This window comes from Lonchura striata, chromosome 6 (genome assembly GCF_046129695.1).
Source record: "Lonchura striata isolate bLonStr1 chromosome 6, bLonStr1.mat, whole genome shotgun sequence".
Lineage (NCBI taxonomy): Eukaryota > Metazoa > Chordata > Aves > Passeriformes > Estrildidae > Lonchura > Lonchura striata.
The window spans coordinates 26947105-26968880 of NC_134608.1; the positions used below are offsets into that span (position 1 = coordinate 26947105).

The 21776-nt window shown below is 36.8% G+C and overlaps 1 protein-coding gene across 4 annotated transcripts in view; it reads right to left on the reverse strand.

The window, feature by feature from the left end:
- The window catches only part of NUBPL (NUBP iron-sulfur cluster assembly factor, mitochondrial), a 284585-nt gene that overhangs the window by 34845 nt on the left and 227964 nt on the right, over positions 1–21776 (reverse strand). For 3 of the 4 annotated variants that reach the window (XM_077784050.1, XM_021542657.3, XM_077784051.1), the window contains 2 exons: positions 16415–16454; positions 16235–16325 (listed from right to left, as the gene is read on the reverse strand). The exons of the other annotated variant lie outside the window; for it this stretch is intronic. In XM_077784050.1, the coding sequence (XP_077640176.1) occupies positions 16235–16325; positions 16415–16454 (131 nt within the window). The remainder of the gene's footprint in view (positions 1–16234; positions 16326–16414; positions 16455–21776) is intronic. 4 annotated transcript variants of the gene reach the window in all.

The following is a 21776-nucleotide window of genomic DNA, read 5'->3' on the forward strand; positions in this document are numbered from 1 at the left end:
CATTGCAGGCAGTTAAATTCTATTCCTGCCAGATCCATCTTCCTCTCCCAACTACTTTTGTCTGTATGCTAATGACTTAATACATGCAAACAGCTGAACAAAGTAAAGGTAAGAAATTGTGTTCCTAAATGAAGATTTATATACCTATTCACATGTACTTATGAGTTAAAATAAAACAATTCCTTGAAAATAATATGGTAAAATGATAATATGATAAAATAATTCCTTGAAAAATTACTTACAAACTGCTGCTTAGACACACACACACAAACATTAGGAACAAGTAAATAGTTTCACAGTGTAAGCAAACAGATAATTTAGGAACAGCATAATGAAACATGGCACTTTAATCTAATTTTTGAATGTACTTTCAGAAGTATTTGATAAAGAAAGGAGACATTCCCCAGACATAATCCAGAAGATTTTTTGTCCCTACAGAAACTTTCTCTTTGGTAGCATCACAACAGGATATGCCACAGTGCTTAACACAACTCAACACTTTCTGAACACAACTGCCCCTGTGACTTGTCCTCTGATGCTCAACCAATCTCAAAGCCTTGCAATGTAACACCAGGAAAAACAGATGCACTGCAACTGTTCAAATTCCCTCTAAGGCATTTATGAGCAGTCTGCTGTATCAAGTTCAGAGAGAAACTGAGGTGAACCATAAGAACAGTTTGCTACAATGACATCCACAAGGAGATGGAAATTCTCCTACTCTTTCTCTATATAGGTTAAGAGTAACTTTTAGAAACAAGTCTCTACAAAGAATGCCAGAGTGCTGCTCTATTCAACAACTGAAATAGAAACTGGCCTCCTCCTCTTCCTCCCTGTTGGCTTTTGATAATGTTAAGAACTGAAGACAAACACAGCAACCTGAAGCTTTCTGTCACCTTCATTTGTATAACCAACAAAACTAAATACCTGCCAGGACACTACAATAAAGAGGTTATTCTCTGTGTGGTGTTCCAGGAGACAGGAAGGCACTCAACACCAAGCATCTTCAGGAAGCCCAGTCAACATCATATCAGCTTGAAGGGAAGATGGAAGCCAGCTGGGCAGTCTGGAAAGCCCACAAGAGCCTGGGATGATAATCTCTGGGGGTGACTGACAAGGAATAATTCTCATGAAGACTGTCTCATCATTACTACATATAAAAGGCTCTTCCTCTAGGTTCAAGCTGTTACTACAAAGAGCTTTTGTGAGCTGTGATTCCCATTTCCCAGAGTCTGTTCTCTAAAGATGACAGCTTGGAAAGCAAACTTCTATTATGCAGTCTTGAGACTGATCACTGCTCTGCTGCTCTCTCTACCCTTGAACCACAGTCTGCTATAAGTAATTTGCAGAAACCTTTCTTCAGAAATACACCATGGGGTTATTTTCCCAGGTTCTATAATACAGAACTGCCTGTAGTTCAGCTGCTGAATAATGACAACAGGAAAAGAAATAGGGAATAAGCAAGTATCTATTCCTATGTCTTTTTGCAATGAAACGAAGCACAAAAGTTAGGTAAAGGTAAACAAATCAGAAGAAACTGGGTTAGCATCTTCTAATTAAACTAATCACCAGGTTGATACAGCTATGTTAAAAGCATCATCTAAACCACAAATTATCTTTGAGTTCTCCTTACTAATACACAAAGGCAAAATCATTGTTTAGCTACCAAACCCAAAGCCAAATAACACATTTTTAAGGCAGTATTATCAGGACCCAACTTAAGCCCATAAAATTTATATAAGCTGTCTGAATCAGATTTTCCCAAAAACAACAGAAGGAAATATTGTAAGTATTGGCAACAAATATTAAAAGAGAGAAGCTAATAAGCTCACTCTCCATATGTTTATATACCTTCATAATGATGTCAAAAGCTGATATAAAATTTACTGAAGACTTAAACTATACAATGGAAAGCCATGTTCCTAAATTGCTTCATACGTTATTTAACTTCCTTAAGTTGCTTGAGAAATAAATAGAATTTTCTTCTTAAGTTTTGGTTCATTTTCTGGCATAAGAAAAAAATATTTTAAACTCCTTACTGAGGTACCAACAGACTACTGTAGGTTATCATTTAATGACCATCACTGAAACAATGATTTTAAATTGGCACTTAAACTAAAAATCATTAGATTAAAAATGTCAGAAAATTCTGTTTCTCAACCACAATGTACAATGCTTTTCTTGTACAGAAAAGGGAACTTCTACAGAGGCCAGTCTAAGGCCTTCTGAAAAAGGATTACTGAAGAAAGTAACATGATAGGTGTTACTCAAGTAACTTAAAATGCTGCTGAAGAAAACCCTCCAGTATTACCATAAATAGTGCAACATAAAAACTAAAATAGAATCAATTAGATGTAGACCACTGAACAGAGGCCAGAAGACAGTAAATCTCAATATAAAACTTAATTTTCTGCCTGGCGAGAAGTCATCAGGTTTTAAAGTAACTAGTCTTGAGTTGAAACATCAATTTTAAATAATAAAATGCTCATTTTATTTTTTCTAAACAACCTGTTTTTCACAAATGTGGATTAAAATTTGCCCTCCAAAATTTCTGTACTTAAATTTACAAGTATATCTTCAGCAGTCACTGAATTCAAAAAAACTACCACTTGCAAATGAAGCCAGTGTTGGAGATTCTGCTTGAATTACCTCAAAGCACAAAAATCAATACTTCCAACAAGAAGTAACAACAAGGCTGCACAAAATATAGAACCTTTCAACTCTACAGGAAGACTGAGAAGATGAAAGAGTGTAAGAAAAGAATGTAAGCAAGACTATGCATGAGGGTGAACAGAGAAGATTCATGACCATGGGACTGTGACTCTGAAGTTGGTATATGTTCTCTGAAAAAAAAAAATGCCTTTCAGTCAGAAAGGTGCAAGACAAACTGCACACACATTGTCCTGACAAGCAGCAGAACACAGAAAAAGCATTAATGACATAGACAAGATGTAAAACCAAAAACAAATAAATTTTAAAACTATATACATTTTGCAGTCACACAGATACCATAGACACAATTTAAAGATGTGCTGAATGTCATATTCCTGAAGTAATAAGAGCCTTTACTATGAATTAGACCACAGATAATCTATTAAAGTGTGAAATTGTAACTTTCCAAAATAATTGCTATGCCTACAGACCAAAGCTTTTGCATTCACTAGTGTCTTCAGTTATCAAACTGCAACAATAAGTGTTACCTGTATTCTAAACCTAATTAAAATAATTTGCTGAAGGTGCTGATACCATGAGTCTCAGGGACATCCAGAGATTAGTGCCAAGCTACAGAGTCTTCCTATTTTTATTCACTTCCTACCTTTTTCTTTAGCTCCTGTTCTTATTTAATCATTTTTTATACAGAACAAAAAATCTAGTAAAAGAACAATTTTAAATGGGTGCCCACTTTAGTTGCATAGGAAGAGCTGGACTCCAAAGGCAGCATTCTGCTAGGAGAATATAATCTTTCTTCTAAAGGATACTATTGATGGAGCGTAACACAGTAAGAAGTGAAACATCTACAGTTGCATGAATAGTACAGAAAAGCAGGTTTTTCCTTTGTTAGGGAGGGGGAGAGGGAAAAAAGCCCCATGACACTAATCTCTGGTACCTTAAGCACAATTACTTTACGTTTGTGTCAATCACTTGGGAAGTGAGAAATAATCACTTTCTACAAAGAATACTGGTACAAAACCTGCTGCTATTCTTGGATATCTGCAGTTATTTTCTGGGAGCAAAAGAGATATGGGAGGATGGTTTGAGCGAAGGATCAATCTGTCAGCTTCCAACAGACAGATTATTAAAAAGAAAAGAAACAACTCTGTGAAATCAGTTTGACATATTAAATAAATAATAATTTTTAAAATCTGTTTATAGTTACATTCATCGTTATTAAGTAAGTAAAATTGATGTGTAATGCTAAACAGTATGTTGAAGTTCAATCAATATTCCAAGGTAGCGAGGTTCCACTTTTATTTTGATCAAAAAGATGAAAAAGAACAGCTGAAAAATAGGAAAAAAGCATGCTCAAACAGCAGCTTTGGTGGGCTCCACCTACACATTCTCCCAAACACCTTGACTGCTCAGGAAAGGAAATAGAAAATCTCCATTGAGCATAAAATTTCAAACTGAAGCCAATCTGGAATCCATTAATTATACACATATTTGTGGGAAAGGAGAACATCTTATAAGCCAAATGTAGCAGTCTCTAAATGCACCTGCCACTGGCAACACTGAACATAAAGCAGAGTACATGTAGCCATTAAAAAACAGAAGAATCAAACCAAAAACAAAATCATAAAACCTGTGGTCCTGCTGTTACAATATCAACTGCTTAATATCACAATTAGACATATTAGAGAACCTACCTATAAAGGGCAAGATGTCAGTTTTCACTTCCCAGGCAGGTGGGGTCTAGCTGGATAAAACTATGTAAGCAAAAAGGCAAAAGCCACAGAAGCCACCATGATCCTATATAAGGCTGGCAGATAAGTTATTCCCTAGAAAGCTAAAGCTTCAGGTGAACTGAATTTCCTGCACAGATTTGGTCATGCTCCCCCCTTCACACATCTAGTCCTGCCCTTAGGAATCTTGCATCTCTGACTAGTAGTGAAGAGGGTTATGACTGCTGCATGCGATTGCAGGGCACTCTCCAAGGTAGCAGGTAATACATCCTTAAATGCTAACATAACCAAAATTGTACCTCTCACCTCCAGGCTTCTAAGACTGTTATTATGAACAGAGATTAAGCCCATGAAGCTCAGCTGAAAGAAGGAACTTTGCACATAACAGAAGATGTTCAGTTTTGGCTTTAAATCTTCACACAGCTGTCCAATAAGGTTGCATTAAGGTGCTGAAATCCAGGACAGAGACAGAAAGTGAGCCCACAGGCGTTTCCTTATAGCCCTCTCGTTCAACACCTTCAGCATCACTTCGTTCCACTTGGTAAACTTACTCCCACTGACTTACACCATTAATTTGCACTTACTCCACACCAAGCTCTAAACTTCAGCACTCCAAGATATAGCACCTATCCTGCTACAGCACCGCCAAGGAGTCTGAAGGTACCTCCAGGTAGGCAAAGTATCTCAGTACCACAGAGTGGTAAGTGATGTGTTCCCTCCACTCCAGGTAGGCAGTGACTGCAGGCTAAGCTTTGGTTTAAGTTTTCATATTCCTGCAGGCAGGGTACCAGCCTCTTAGGCACAGCCATACCTACATCCCTTTTTGCATCTAACCTACAGCAAAGAAACAAAGAATAGAAACAAAGAATAAACCCTATTATTATTGGAGGAGAACAGAGAAAGAAGAGTAGAATGAGGTGTCTCCTATTTTTTTGAAAATGTTTATATAAATAATGGAATTTCATTTAGAAAATAAAACAAGCAGTGTCTCTCTTTCCCTCGCTCTTCTACCACCACCACTCCTGTTCAGCAAACATTTCAATTAGTGATTAAATCATTGCCTCTTTACAAGAATGGTGCTGGATGTCATTTAGGCACAAAGTTCTGAGCTTTGCTGCAGAGAAACCTTAAACCACTTTCTCTTAAAACCTTGAGGGAAAAACTTTTAAAAATCTAACCCCAGCTCAGCCATTTTGAGATATTATGAGCTCTCAGCCATTTCTTCCTGTCTCATCAACAAACCCAGGAAAACAGTTGCATGTTTTGCATTTGTTTTATGCAAAGGAGAGTAGACACATGCATACCTGTGTAATATGTGTGAGAGATGAGACTACTGGAAGCAGAGCAAAGAAAACACTCTCCCAGCCTGTTCCCACAGCAGCAGTAACTGCACAGTCATAACCATGACAGCTGAGGAACCAGGCCAAGAAATGTTTGCTGTAAATACATTCTCACTATGCTGTTAGGCTTTTTTTTTTTTTTTTGCCTTTTTTTTAATCCTCAAAGACATTTAAAGTACATTTACTGCAAATGCTTCCAGTTCAGCAGTAAGATGTCGGCTAATGTTTTTGGGATTTTGTGGTTTTCTTAGCACCTCTCTCTATGACTGTCAATTCCTTTCAGCAACTATAATCCCTTTTCATATCAGCTGCTAATGCAAGCCAATAAAGCAACAGGGAGCTGTATGGATCCTGCTTCATTAAGGGAAGAAAGGCAAAAAAACAGGTTCTCTAGCTTCAGCTGGAAACAAAAAGAATCAAGCCCATATTTGTTCAGTCACACCCACCCCAAAACACACAGGATCACACAAATCAAAGGGTGACAACAGAAGTACTCTAACTGGGGGACAGAGGAGGGAAAGAAAGAGCTTCTGTCATCTCCCACACTTCTGGCTACAGTACATCTCTGCATCAACATTCAGCTTCTGAGCTCCTGGAAGTACCATCGTCTCCTTTAAATATGTACATACTGACTGGGACTGGATAAGGCAGTTCTCTCTGAACAGACAGGACCTTTCAAGGCGATTATTAACGTATGAGCAAATAAGTGATGATTATACAAATTCCTGCAGCAAGCTTTTCTAAACATCAGCATCACAGCTGAACCACAGTGTAGAAATTAGTGTAGAGATTTCCACCGATTTAAGTCAGTTTGGAAGGAGAAGCTAGTTTATCTGTCCTTTAGTCTCAGCAAAATAAACGTAACAAAAAATGAGTATGAGAATCTTTAAAAACTTTTTTGTAAGGTATGAATGGATCATATTATCTTACCCTTGAAACAGTTTCCTTAATTTCAGTGAAAAAACAAGTGAACAAAATTTGACCTTTCTTGATTTAAAGGAAAGCTTATTAAAGACTTCAGAAAAATCTCACAAGCATTCTGTTCAGAGTTATTGTTTAGCATCTTTCAGCTGCAGATGCAGTCTTAGTGGCATATCCTAGTGCAGTTTTAGCACTGGCAGTTCAGTCACTATTCATTACTGAGTGTTGCTCCTCTTATCAAAATACCTCCAATAGCAAAGACCTTTCTAAATAGAACAAATGCTTAATACCAATTATTTTGTTTAAGGATGAAATGTCCTTATCTTTTCATTCTCATACTCTAGATCACAAAAACAAAAACAGAAAAGCTTTCCAAATCCCTAAAGATTCAACTGCTCCTATTGGTGTAATTAACTTTTTCCTTTTGTCAAAACTATAAGGTGGTAGACTATAGCTTGAACTTACCATCTCCATGTCCACCTCAGGCTGAGGCATCTCAAAACAAACAGAATAAATATTATTGTAACTGTGGAAAAGCCAGCAAATTTTCCAATGTAGTGACACACTAAGTAAGAGTACTCTATTCTATAATTAGGCACTGCAAATATGCAAAAAACTACCTTCTTTGTTGTTTATAATATAATCACATACGTACAGCAGCTTTGTTTAGTTCTATGAAATGCAAACTGTAAATATCTGCTACTGACTATCTGCCTCAATTACTTGGAGGTAAATTGGATAAACACATGAATATTATGAAACACATGTCAGTTTTGAAATTAGCAAGTATCCTAAGATGGATGGATGGATGGATATTTGCCAAAACACAAAACATAGGAAGAGGAATGCAGTATTATTCTGCACTAGGCATATGTATTTCTGCTACATATCTCCTGTTGATACACAAACAAGAGTGCATAGACTCTTACATTTGTACTAGAACACAAAAAGACTACAAAAGTTTGAAAAACAAAGAGCTATTTATGCCTCTTACCCCTTTTGCTAAAATTTCCCATTGCACCATCCGACTTTTCCTGTCTTGAAAATTTAGTGTCATAATACAAGTTAAATGCCTTCAGTGTTCATCTCTTGATAGTTCCCTTTCTAAACCAAAAAATGTTAAAAATAAGATCCACACAAAAAAAATAATCTGGTTTCACAGCAGTGCTCCTTCTTCACTTGCTCTTTATATTTACAATAAGAATAATTTTCAACATTGATTCACTATTACTATTCTGGGCATCCTTTCAATTCGCTGAAAATACAGCTACAAAACAATCAGAGCCATCAAATTGTTATTGTCTTCCTCCTGACCCAATATGTACCATTCTCATTCCCATTCCATTACTCCCTCCCATGCACCAATATTGTCTCACTAATTTTGTACTGGTAAGACAGTTCTTTTGCCCACACTATAATAATTTAATCTCTGACATTTACCATGTAAGCGACTTACCATGTAAACACAGCAAAAGGGGTACTTTCTGCCATTGGTTTAAGAAATTTATCTAAAGGATGACAAGTTTTTACTATCCTTAAAATCCAAATTTGCATCTATTATCTTAAGACACTGCCAAAAAGTGTGGAAAAATAATCTTTCAAATAGTAACCACTGGGAATGACAAGTGATGTATTCCCACCACCCCAGGTATGCAGTAGCTCCAGGCTAGGCTTTGGTTTACATTTCCATTCCTGCAGGCAGAATTCACATAGGCACTCCAATATTCAGTGCAGTAATGAATGTTCTTTTTTGCATCTAACCTACAGCAGCTAGAAAAAAAAGAACAGACCCCTTTGTCAGTGGGGAAAAAAAAAAGAAGAGTGGCATTAGGTTTCTCCTGTAGTCCACATTTTGAAACTTGCTATATAAATAAATATCACCAGTATTCCTGTCTAGAAAATACTTACAAACATGGCAGCCTTCAGTTCATGTCTCCAGGGTCCACTCCTGCCCTCCCCTTCCAGCTTGCCTTTCGTCTAAAAAAATCTGACATAAAAGATTTATTCTACTTGTTTTTTTGAAATTACTTTTCCTACCATCTTTGCATTTTTCTTTGTGCAATTACATTTTAAATTACTCGGGGCTGACACTGATGGCAAGATTCAACAAAGAAACAAAATCAATGTATGCTTCTCCATGCACTACAGAGAATGGCTAGATTTCTTAGTCTGAGTTTCATAGAGGCCTGCACCCTAGACAGTAAACTACTAAAGCTAATGCAAAACAATTGCCAGAAGTCTTCAGCAAAACTTCTTTATGCCATCCCTACTCAATTCTTAGTGCCTGAGAGCACATCAACACCTGCTTCAAACCTCTCCTAGATCAAGGTACTTCTATAAAAACAAGAGGTATGATAGGAAAACAAAATATGTATTTCTTCTATTTTTTTCATAGTTCATATTAAGGATACTCATTCAAAAAATAAAGCCTATTTGGGTTTGTCTTTTATGTCACCACCTCAGCACCTCAACAGTCTAAAGAGACAAATGCTACTGAGGAAAGGATGGTCTCAATCATTACGTTGAAACATGTTGATTTGGCTGCAACACTTAATGCTACGACTCCCTCGCTTAGTGATTAAGGCAGTCATATTAGAGAGACACCTACATGCAGTTTAGGTTTTGACTGAGGGCTCTAACCAATGATTTCTGTGATGGGCAGAACCATTTTCTTCTCTCTGAGCTTCAATGGAGTTACAGACTGACAATCAAATAGGCAGTGGAATGCCAATTTTGGAACTAATCCCAGACTCACAGAACAACTTAGGTTTGAAGGACCTCAGGGACCTCTGTCTGCACAAAGCAGAAACAATGTAAAGCAGGTTACTCAGATTTTGCCCAGCTGAGTTCTTAATATCTTCCAAAAAAGTTTTGAGAATGTCTCCCGGAAACCTGTTCTGACAGGCAATTGCTTCAACTGTAAAAAACCAAACCACCAACACCCCCTCACATTTCTTACTATATATTGCAACATACATTCATTACATCTTGTGCTATTAATGTGCATGTCCACAAAGAATCTACTTTCATCTCCTCTGTATGTATCCATTAAGAAGTTCAAGAAAACAGTTCATATCTCCCTTTAACTGTCTCAAAACAAAATAAACCCAGTTCCTCACTGTCTCTTTGCACATTACAGGCTTCACAGCCCAGTATCACCTTGATGCCTCTTTGCTGGAGAATATACAGGCAAGGTAGCATGCACAATCGAAAGCTAAGCAATTGCATATGTATCTGCAAAAGAGATTTCAGTTCTGAAGAATACCAGTCATGGTGAATGCCACCGATTTACACTGATCTCAGGCATTCTTAACAGATATATGTCATTCATACAAACAGGCAGTGAGAACCAGGAACACAAAATGTATCGTGTTCAAAAGAGAAAAGTTTTATAAATATAAAGAAACATCAAAGAAAAATATATTTATTTGGAAGTTACAAATACTATTCTTTGTATGTCTCTGCATCTCTCATAAAAAATGATAACTCATTATAGTTACATATAGTTCACCATAGTGCCGAACACTACAGAAATGCAGAACAAAATTTCCATGGTGCCAAAAATGTAAGGCAAAAGACAATACATGGTCACAAACAGAAGCCAAAGGACGACTCTTAGGAAACCATACCCATCAATCAGACAAATGGCTCAGCACATAGTACTTAACTACTTCAGTGACTATGTTCTCGTTGTTTACTGCTTCAAATCAAATCCACATTGTTCCTCCTAATACAGAAAGCTTTCCCTTACTTTTTCCATTGTTCTGTTTATAAGAAATGCATTTATACACACAGACACATAAGGCAGTGCAAAGCTGAAAATTACAGGCTGAAGAATTTCTGAGCTATAAGACAAGAGTGTTATGCACACACATGCCAAAGAAGATTGGACTGATGTTGACAGACACCATGTACAGAACATTTGACTGCCTAGAATGTGGACAATACAACAACCAATGCCAACTTGGTGGCTATTTTACCAGGTATAAATACATTTGCTCTCAATACCTTACCTATTTCTGTCTTCTCAAGTGCAGCATTAACTTACAGCTAAATAAACCACCCCTAAAGAAATTCCAGCCCTAATCTATACCTGCAACCTCTCCAATGTAAATGGTGGAAAGGAGGATGCCAATAATTACATACACACTTCTCAAACAGTAGCAACTGGATGTCGGAATCTACTAAGTAAGGCCACTTAGTGGCCAAACAAAAATAGTATTGATTATTTATAATCTCCTCTATAGAGATGAGTCACTTCAGACTCATCAGAAACCCAAAACAATATAGCCTCCATAGTATTTGCTTTCCAAAAATTAAATACTACTTCTGTTTCAAAGTTACCTTAATCCCCTATCTTTAAACATGAGTTTTTATTGTTCTATTCACACAACGGTTGCTTTTATGGCAGCTTCCAATATGGGCTCTTGAAATAGCCCAGACCTCACAACCCATAGTCTGCTCACTATTTTGAAGACTATTTATCCATTTGTCTCTATCTTCCCTATTCCTTACAATGTATGTGTGCAGGTTCTGGCTGCAGTAGAGTTAATTTTCTTCACAGTGACAACATGATATACTCAGCAACTACCTATGTATGATAACTAAGCATCAGAGAATCCTTACAAAAAAGGTCCAAGTTTCATACACTCCACTATACAATTGCTACCATCACTATCTCTAGCAGGTGCTGGTTTTGAAAGTAAGTAGCACATGGAGTCCTCATTCCTAGACAAATTTTCAAAATTACATACAGATTAAATAACCATATAAACTGATTTCAAATTTTACTGATTTCAAATTTTTTAAAGGATAAGCCTGAATCTTTAGACTACAGTCCTATTCAGCTCTGGGTTAGCTAATAACTTTGATCCTTCTTCTGTTTAATTTATGGTTTTCAACATGAATTTACAGGGAACAAAACTTGTCCAAGCATCAAAGTTCAAGGCTACACTTCCTTTTGCTGATAATGGCTCTGCATTGGAAGTTTTATTTAATTTGCTTTCTGATAACTTCACTGTATTCTTTCATTCTAATTATACCCATCCCAGTGAAACTTTGTTTTATTTTCATTTTCTTTCAACACCTACCTTGACTAAAACAGCGGCTAAAGTGGTGCTAAAATAAGCAGGAAGAAAGAGTTGGAGGAACTACAATTTGATAATAATAAGAGTATTTTAGGGACTCATTATAATTAAGCCATTGCAGGAAAAACATCATCTTTCTGGGAACAGGGCTTCATCCCTATCAAGTGCATCAAAGGAACCTTTAGGATTCACAAATACTTAGAAGCACTGAGGCTCTGCTTTATAGCCATAGTATACCAAAGATGCAAAAAATATTCTAGGTACTCTTGAAAACTACGATAAAGAAGAACTATAAGAGTCCTGCCTCTTAAGATCTGACTAGCCTGCAAAAACATAGGTTAAAATGTCATATCAGGGTAACAAATCCTATTAAGGGTGTTTATCCACCCAAAATCCACGCCTTGGAAAAAGAACATACTTCTAGGCTAGTTTCAGGGGGACTGTTTACACAAAACATGATTGTTGGTATCTATAATCCATGTTGTGTAGGCAACACTTGCTTCCAGTAGTGATATAACTTTATCTACTGATTGGAGAAAGATACAAGGAGAATATTACATAATAAAATATGCATTTGCATTTTATCTGTAGTCCTATTTTTTTTTTAAGAGAAGCAGACTTATGTGCAGAATATTGATTTTTTTTTCCTTCTCTGCTGATAGTTCAACTAGGTAACACACACAGAATAAGATAGTGAGTCCAAGATCAGAGAAACCAACAATTGCTATCTTTTAATATTAAAAGTTCTACTGATTACTCTCTAAACAGGAAGCCCCCTCCATTTGTATTGCTTCTATGACTATAGCGACAGTAAACTGGCAGTCAGCACAGAGTCACTTCCTTTCTTGGAGCCTTCTGGCAGAATAATTGCCACAACACATTCCATGACATACAGCAGGTTTGTATCTTCACCCTCCTAACTGCTCTTTCACCATCAACTCTCAAGATGTCCTAAGTCAGAAAACAGAATGGTGCTAGAAAACTTGCCATATGGAGTGTATGGGACAGTGGTAATGGTATTTGAAATCCCTGCTGAAAAAGCAGTTCAAATCAGAGATCAAGTTTTGCTTGCCTTCTCTTTTTTTTTCTATCATCTTTTTATGTCTAAGGTTCTTAGCCACCTACTTGATGCTTATTTCAACAGCTTTTCAGACACATTACTGTTCGAGTACAGGCTTTAGGCAACTCTCAAAAAAATTGTATCATTACTGTGCTTAGCCTAAAGGTTAGTCAGAAATCAGTCCCACAACAAATACAGCAAGATTATGAGTTTTGAGGTAGGTTGCTTAATCTGAACCAAATACCATCACACTGAATTAAGACACAGAGTAAAGGAACAAAGTAAATGGGACCAGACAAAAGAGTAGGCAGCTTTTCAAGTGAAGTGAAAACTGCATAGGAAAAGCCCAGTGCCATGGGTGACACTGGAGAGCTATGAAAGCTTCCTTACCTAGACTATAATTATACCTTCAGAGAAAAGAATGATCTTTTAAAACTTAAATTTAAAAAAAATACTCTCATCTACCTCACCTACAGGCAAGCAAGATTCAAAAGTGTTAACAGAGGTGAAAGACTTTTTACATGAAGGTATCTGGGACAAGAAAATAAGAGTTACAACCGAGATCAGTGATAGACCATCCTGCAGTGTAAATGGGCCTACAGTACATCTTTTTATCTTAACAAAGAAGCCACTTCTCAGCCACAATAAAATTTTTGGCAATTTCAAGACATACAAACTAGAGATATATTTAACAGAAAGAGTTATGCATATGTTTATAAAGATCAAATGTTCCATTACTGTTTGCAATTCACTTTCGTTACAGGTGAAATATCATTTCCTTCTGTATTTCTTGTTCTTTCAATAGCTTAAGAGCATCACTTTCCTTCTTTTCTGTTGCTCAATTATTTTGTTATAGAATCAAAATGCTATATATTTTCATTTATATACTAATCAATATATAGGTAATGTAAGTAATGTAGAAACCTGAACTGTTTACTTTGCTTGGTATTATAAGGCACACTTCCTTCAAATTCTGCTAAAGGAGAACAATATGGTCTGTTGCAAAAAAACATCCCTGCTCACGAGATATGCATTAGAGAAACACCAAGTACTCACTACTTGACTATTATTGCCCATTATCTACCACTCTGACACTATTCAATAAACCTGTCTTACAAAGAGCGAGATCATGTGCACTAAGTATATACAAAAAGCATTATGTATATATTTAACGAATACATTTAACAAAGTAAGAATTCCATAAATTTTTAGAAGTTCCAAGAGTAAGAGAAGCATTGAAACACTCATTACAGGCACTCATCTTTATGAGTCAACAAGTCCCCATTACAGAATTTGGAAACTAAGCAATTCAAATGCTGTACTGAAGCATCAGAAGCATGACAGACTCTAAAAAAACATATTTGATCATATGGAAAGAACCAAAACACATCCAAAATTATTCATAGAGTGAATGCATGGTCTTGATGCTATCAAACAATTAAAAAACCTCTCCACCATCTAACAGTAAACACAAAAATGAAATAACACCAGTGCTTTTAGGGAAAACATCTGGGAACATCTATGTTTTCTATCAGGCTGAATTAACTATTTTAAGAACTTCGTATTTTACCAGCTTTTCTGAATGCACAGGAACTTCTTACACTTACATTATACTCCAAATCTAGATTAGGGAGCTAATTTAAATGGTTTCTATGCAGCTAAAGAGATAAGCTGTTTCTAAAGAATATGGGTTTGGAAACTTAAATACCAGCAGAAGCATTTAATTGTTGGAAGCAACTTTATCCTGTAAAACAAGAGGTAATAGCTAAGACCAACCAGAACAGATAAAGAGAAAACAAAAATGTTTTAAGTCCCCAATAGAACACAAAACTATTTCTAATATAAAATAGAACAATAGTATCTTTAAAAGGATCATCACATGCTGTGGTTCTCTCTTGTTTAGGTGTCCAAGGTTATTAAACTATTGGTCCTACAGTTAACCCGTTCCTGAGAATGGCTGGTAACTGCAGAAGGGAAACTACAGTTTTTAAAAACAAAATAGCACATCTCAGTCTGGAACATGCATTCTTTCCTTTCTTAAAGCCACCTGGACATCAGACAGACCTGTTCATTTTCCCTTGTGATCTGTGAGCTTCTCTTCAAAAGAAGAGATGCACTTTTCCAGCTCACATTTAAGACTATCCCGGTCATCACACAGAAGCACATTGCATGTGAACAAGAGAAATTTAACCATAAAGCCTTCCTCCTTCACTGTTTAGGTTTCACTGCCAGGGAAATCAGTGATACCCTGAGCATTAATGGACTTGTCTCATTTCCACAGCATGGCTGGCCAGCATGTAACTGCACTGGTTGCTAGGGAGCAGGGAGCTCATTACACAGCATCACCCGCACCCTGCACAAGGATGCTGGCACACACTCCCCATCTGGGACACTGCGGACTGAGAACAGCACTGCAGTGCCTGCCAGCCTCCAGTCTCCAGGGCAGAGCATGCCAATACAGCAGGTGCTAGCTTTAGTACTACCTTCAAGGTTTTACATTCTAGTTTCCTGAGCCAGCCAGTGCAACACAGCACACAGAGGTCAGAATGGTCTCCACAGCTATTGGCATGGATACCCCTTACTTTTAAAGGTCAATTCTTGACAAAGATGTTCTTCCTGAAATTTTGGCAGACATATGGTTTCTGTCACTAGAGCAGTATGTGCCACTATTCTAAAATCTGTGCTAAAGGAGAATTCAGTAAAAATGGAAATAGGCTGAAAAATATTATTTTCAGTCATTAAAGAAGCAGAATATTTGGAAGCATTTAAAGAAGACAAACAGAAACCTTGTGATCTCCAGGCTGTACACAGTAGATCTCTAGAATGGATGCCAGCTGTGAACAATGTGGGTCACTTCGAAGTCTAAACATGCAACCTTAATGCATTTTTTCAGCTATTTGTCTCATTAGCACTCCACAGATCTCTTCAAAATAAAAGAAAAAAAATCTGCCACAGAATAAAGAAGTAATCCCACTTCTACATGCCACTAGATTTATTAACTAACAATCTATCTGCATTACAAAGAGATTGTAGCTAATGATTTTCCTGTACCTGTCACTTCAAATGCCATCCAAGAATCCTTAGTGCTGGTGAATTAACAAGCACATAAGGGAATACAGCTGTAGATATGCATAGATACCTATACATTCAAATCCTTAGGCAACTTCAAAATGCTTTTTTTTTTAACAATTGCATAAAGAAACATAAAAAGAAATGAGATGGAAGGCAAATTGGGGTAATTCACTCATCAAAGGCATAGAACAACAGCTCTGTTTGAGGTGGAGAGGTAAACACAAAAGTATCAATTTCCTCCCTTACCTGAATTTAACCACTAACATATGAAATAAAGTTTTGGATATTCATGTATCAGTTAAATGCATTTCAAAATAACTGATTACTGTGAAGCAGAAATACATAACTAAGCCTTACCTGTCTCAACAATTTTTCAACAGCTGACATTACCATGAGCCCTCTCCACACAACCGGGGCAGTCTCTTCTATCAAGAAACCCATAGACATGCTGAAACAATAAACAATAACTTGAGGTTTACAGCACAATACCAAGTACATGTGAAAATAAACTTGATTTAAATAAAAACACATGCTTACCATGCGATTCCATAGTTCTTAAGTGGCCTCATTAGATTTTCTAAAACAAAAGCAAACAAGGGGGTTTTTTTTGGAGGGGAGATGGTTTTAAAGTATTTTGTTTTTTTTTTAAAGAAGTAAGCTTACACTTTTTTTTCTTTCAAGAGCAATTTAAATAGTTATTTAAACAGTTAACAGTTTTTTAATTATCTCTATTTAAACAATTATTTTTCCTCCCCATCTCTTCATTAAATGTATGGATTTACCTACTCTGTCCAAGAATCTGACTCCACTTCTTAGGCTGCTACATTTTACTAATACCATTCATCTTCTGCCAGAATAACAATGTGTTTGTCCATAATATAATGTCACTTTGTGCTGCTAAAATCAATCTAATTTTATGAAATCCCTATGCTGAAAGGCATAAATTCCCTATCAGTAATCACTAAAAGCTGAGTCATTTATATTGGAAAAAAACCAAAGTCATAAAATATGGTGGGATTTTAATTCTTATTTTTTAATCTACTCTATCTACTAATCTCATGAATCAGAGGAGTATTCCCATTAACATATTAGAGATTTGGGGAATTTGTCTCCTTCTGTTAAATCTGCTACAGAAACCCCAGAGCAGAGATACCAAATAAAGCCAACCCTAAACTATACATCGTCAACAGCTTCAAGTAATTAGTCACAGATTTCTTCAGGTTGATAGCAATCTGCAAATCTTCTCAAATTTCTGTAGTAACAAAAGATGCTTATTTGAATATTGCAGATGCATTATCCTTGTCATACTTCTTACTTCTATACCTTCCAGTGTCAAGAATAAAAAGCAGGGAGGGAATATTGTAATTGTTCTGCCCGCAAAAAGGCATGCAAGCAGAAAGCAAACAAAACAATAAAAAAGAAGGCATTCAAAACAAAATCTCGCAAAAGCCGAAACTCTTCCTTGTGGTTTCTACCATCTAAATCCACACCTTATCTCAAAATGGCACACACACTCACAAAAACAACAAATGGCATTTTATTTGGTTTAGCTGATATCTTGGAAGAGCACACACAGGCAGGGACTAGCAGAAAATAGGAAGAATACTTTAAACAATAGAAAATATACAACAATGTAGATTTTGACAGAAATCCTTGATGCACCCGAAGTAAAATACATAAAGAGAGGAAAATAAAAACAATGTGAGTAAAATAAAAACAATGCACTCAAAGCTGAACTCCAAATTCAAATAAAAAAAACAACCAAGAACATACAAATTAAACAGCTAAACTCTACAGATGAAAGCTTCCAAGCAATCAAGCAAGTGAGCATTCAAACCATGTAATTTTGTAGAAATATGGTGGAGAATAAATTGGATGTTTTGGTTTACAAATTAAAAACAACAAAACAGGAAGATAAACAAATGTTGTATGACTACTGCATTCAGGAATGAGTTGGGAGCTGAAAAAGAGATTGGCTTGGACTGATACACTGCACCAGTGCATACAGCTCTTCTTGACTTGTGCAGCTCTTCAGTGTTGAGTCAGGACTTACTTTGGTGGCATTATACTGTCTAACCACATTTCTAGCAATCACAGTCTTACTTCCCCTGCTGCAATAAGACAGTTTAGTTATGAAGAGGCTGATGACATTGGAACTTTGGCCTAGAGCCATCTCTAGGCACTGTTTTGGTGACCTGGTAAACAAGACATACACCGCAAGTTAAAATACTGTTAGAAGTATTGAGAGAAATTGCTTCATGTTTACCTACGAGAGTGGTTAAAAAAAGAAGAAATAGGAAAAGTGTATTTGCAACAGTGTATACCACTGCAGACTCAAGGTTTCCTTCATTTTTTTTATCACAAAATAGGGACAATTTTAAGACAAAACAAAATTAAAAGGGGAGGCCAAGCTTTGACTGCCGATCATGAGGTTCAGGAACTGGAGAGCAAGATGAATGGAAAAGATGCATTATTCTGGCAAGTTCACCAAAACACTAAGCCACTTCTCAGTTCAGTCCAACTGGGCTACACTATGTGAGTCAGACATCTCAACATGCATGGACAATTTCTTCTGTGCAGAGAAGTGCACAGGCTGAGCACACACACCTTCCAACATCTCCCCTTCCTTCATAAAATAGGACAGTTCCTGTGAGCAGACAAACACTGACCTACAGAGCAACAAAAGGGGCCTCTGTTTTTAAAAATATATGCATGGTTTATTTCTCAACAGCAGAACTTTATTTTACTAAAACTGCATCTCATTTTCTTTGGTTAACAACAAGGACTATAAAATTCTCTGAGCAGCAAGATTTAATCAAATTTATACAATGCAGAGGAACAATTCACAACTTGCCGCATATTCTAGATCTAGTGTTCTGCATATTTTCAAAGTAATACAAAATACTGCAGAGCTCCCCACTGTTTGCCTACTGCTAAAAATCATTCTTAAGACTAATCTCAAATCTAAAGTGCTTCAGTGGGCATTGGTAATCACCCTTGTCTCATCAAAAGCAACATGCCTTCCTTCTCTTTCACTGTGGGTCTCATGAAGATTTTCTAAAACATAACATGTAAAGAAGATTTAGCTTAATAAGATCTCATTAACATCTCTAATTCCCATTGCTTTTATAGTATGCTTTTCTGTTATCAGAAGCCTATCATACAGCTCCAAAACACAACAAAACAGATTTCTTAGAATCATAACACACAGCAATAGCATACCATTTATGCCAAGAGATAAATAAAATAGCCTAGTTTGCAATTTTTCTAGTAGGCTTGATGGCCCTAAGTAAAAGACTGCTGTGTTTTCTCTGAACATACAAAATCAGATCAGCAAGATCAATGTAGCACCAATGACATCAGTAAATGCCTTTTCTGACAGAATACAAGTAGGGCACTAGAAAAGGCAGATGCGTCAGTTTATGACAGCATTATAGCAGATTGCTGATTAAAAGAGTTCTGGGACTGGTCTGAAGATTGAATTGTTACTCACATGGGGAAGAGTAACATTGATGTAATGAAGATGGATGTCCATTACATCAATGAAAATGCATTTTTAAATTCTTTTTTACTAAGCTTTTTCTCCCCAAACAAATCATGCCTTGCAAACAGACTTTCCTAACAAGGTAACTGAGTTACTCCAAATTTTCTCTAAAAAAAAATGACATAGATGTTCAACAATGGCCAGGGTCACGGGGTCAGTAGAGCACAGAAGGTGTGTGCAGAATTACATTACATATATATATATGTATATGGTTTTGGCTGGAGTACAGTTATGTTTCTTCACAGTAACTGCATGGTTACATGTTTTGGATTTGTGATTAACACAGTGTCAAAAACTGTTCTGCTTCTCACACCACCCCACCAGCAAGCAGGCAGGGAATGCGCAGGAAACTGGGAGGGCACACAGCCTGAACACATGACCACAACTGAGCAAAGGGATATCCCACACCATATGGCCTCATGCTCAGCATATAAAGCTAGGGAGACAAAAAGGAATCAGGACTACATTCAACATTATGGTTTCTGTCTTCCCAAATAATAGTTAGACGTGATGGAGCCCAGAGTTAAGTCACAAGGAGTCATTCCAAGTCTTGGCTTAGTTTTTGGAAGTGATCTGTTGAGCAATACGCTAGTGCAAGCAAAAGCTTACATTCTGTCTTACCCCACCAAGTAAGTTAGAAGGTTATTCCACAAGATTGTCATGTTATGATACACCTTAGAAAGCATTATACTGTTTATGAAAAGGAAAGGTAGCTTATAATTATTAAATAAAGTTTCTCTGAGTTTTCAAGCATCTGAACTAAGGAGAAGAGGGAGAGAGGGAGGGGACATTGGACAGGAAGAGTAAAAAAATAGTTGGGCTTGACTTGTGTAACCATAGATGCCTCCTGCCACTCTGGATGCCTTAGGGAGCTGAAATTTGTACATGGCTAGCAGATTTGACAGAGAGCATAGGGAGAGACATATCTTCTGAAGGGGCAGCTAGAAGCCTGACATCATACCCCAGGCATGTTTAAAGTAGTACTGGTTTCCAAAGCAAAGGCAAGTGAATTCCACCCACAGAATGGTAAAGAGGAAAGAAATACCACTGAGCGGAGAGGAATGAACTTCAACAGGGCCCCAAGGTACCTTGAAATAAAACAGTGACACCAATCTATGGAAGAGGGTAAAGGATGCTGTCATTATCAAAAGGTTAGTCAAAGTCATACATTTTTAATCCTTGCTTCAACAGAAATCATTGTTTTAACTACTTATGCCAGAAGCCTAGAATATTCTATGGCAAGTGACAGACTAATTGAGACTTCAGGCTTAATTTCACACTGTGCTGTAAGGTTATTTGCAGGATTGCCCCAGAAATACTACAATTTGTATTTTAAGCTTGAAGAGCTCCACACAAGAAGACTGTGATTGCCCATTACATCCTGCACTAACAGTGTTATCTAACCACAAAGACATCCCAAATACTTAACTAAAGCAAACTAGTAATGAGATTTAAAGAGCATAATTCCATGCTCACCGTTCAATTTCAAGATATATATGCATAATGAAATGCAACTTTTCCCAAGAGATTTGATTCTCATCTTTAGAGGGTCTACCAGTCCCATTACCTGAGAAGGTATTACACATTTTTTCCTCCCGGCAGACTGCAGAGGAAACAAAGCTCTGTAAAAGCTTTTTCATTAACAGAACAGTTTTGCAGGTATGACTTTATCAGTCCTACCTAAAAGCAACAGAACTGATTGCTTGCTGGAAGACATGTACTTTAAAAGCAAATCTGGCTCAAGTAAAGAACACAGTGATTTAGAAGCATCTTCGTTAAATTTTAAAGCAGCACTAACTTGTTAGGCTTAAAATAGGTTTAAAACACAGGACTAGTTTTAAGCATCATGCCATTACCTTCCATCACAAATTCCTTACAATTGCTAAAATAACACACATTTTTAAATGCCCTCAGATCCCCAAGGAGCCAAAAATTTTATTTGTAGCGGATCAAAAGCTTTATTAGACTAATTTAGGCAGGTTCTTTTATTTCATTATATCCACAAGGAATCTAATAGACTAACCCAACATTCAGTTTAAGGCATCTGTCCTGACACCCAAAAAACTCTGGGAAAGCTCATATCATTTGAAGCAAAGACTTTCTACTGTGACAGGGGGACTGCCCTGGTCAGTCACATAACAGTGCCAGACACTAGAACAGGGAGTAGCAGGAACCCCAGGGGTAGAGATGCACTTACACATCAGCTTTAATTTAAGACCCAACTTAAAAAAAAAACCACACTCCAGTTAACTAGGGATTTCATGGCTTTCAAAGCAAAACTACAGAACTCAACACATTTGTGTCAATTCAGCCTTTTTAGGTTCAGTACTGTAATCAAGACACCCCCCCAAAAAA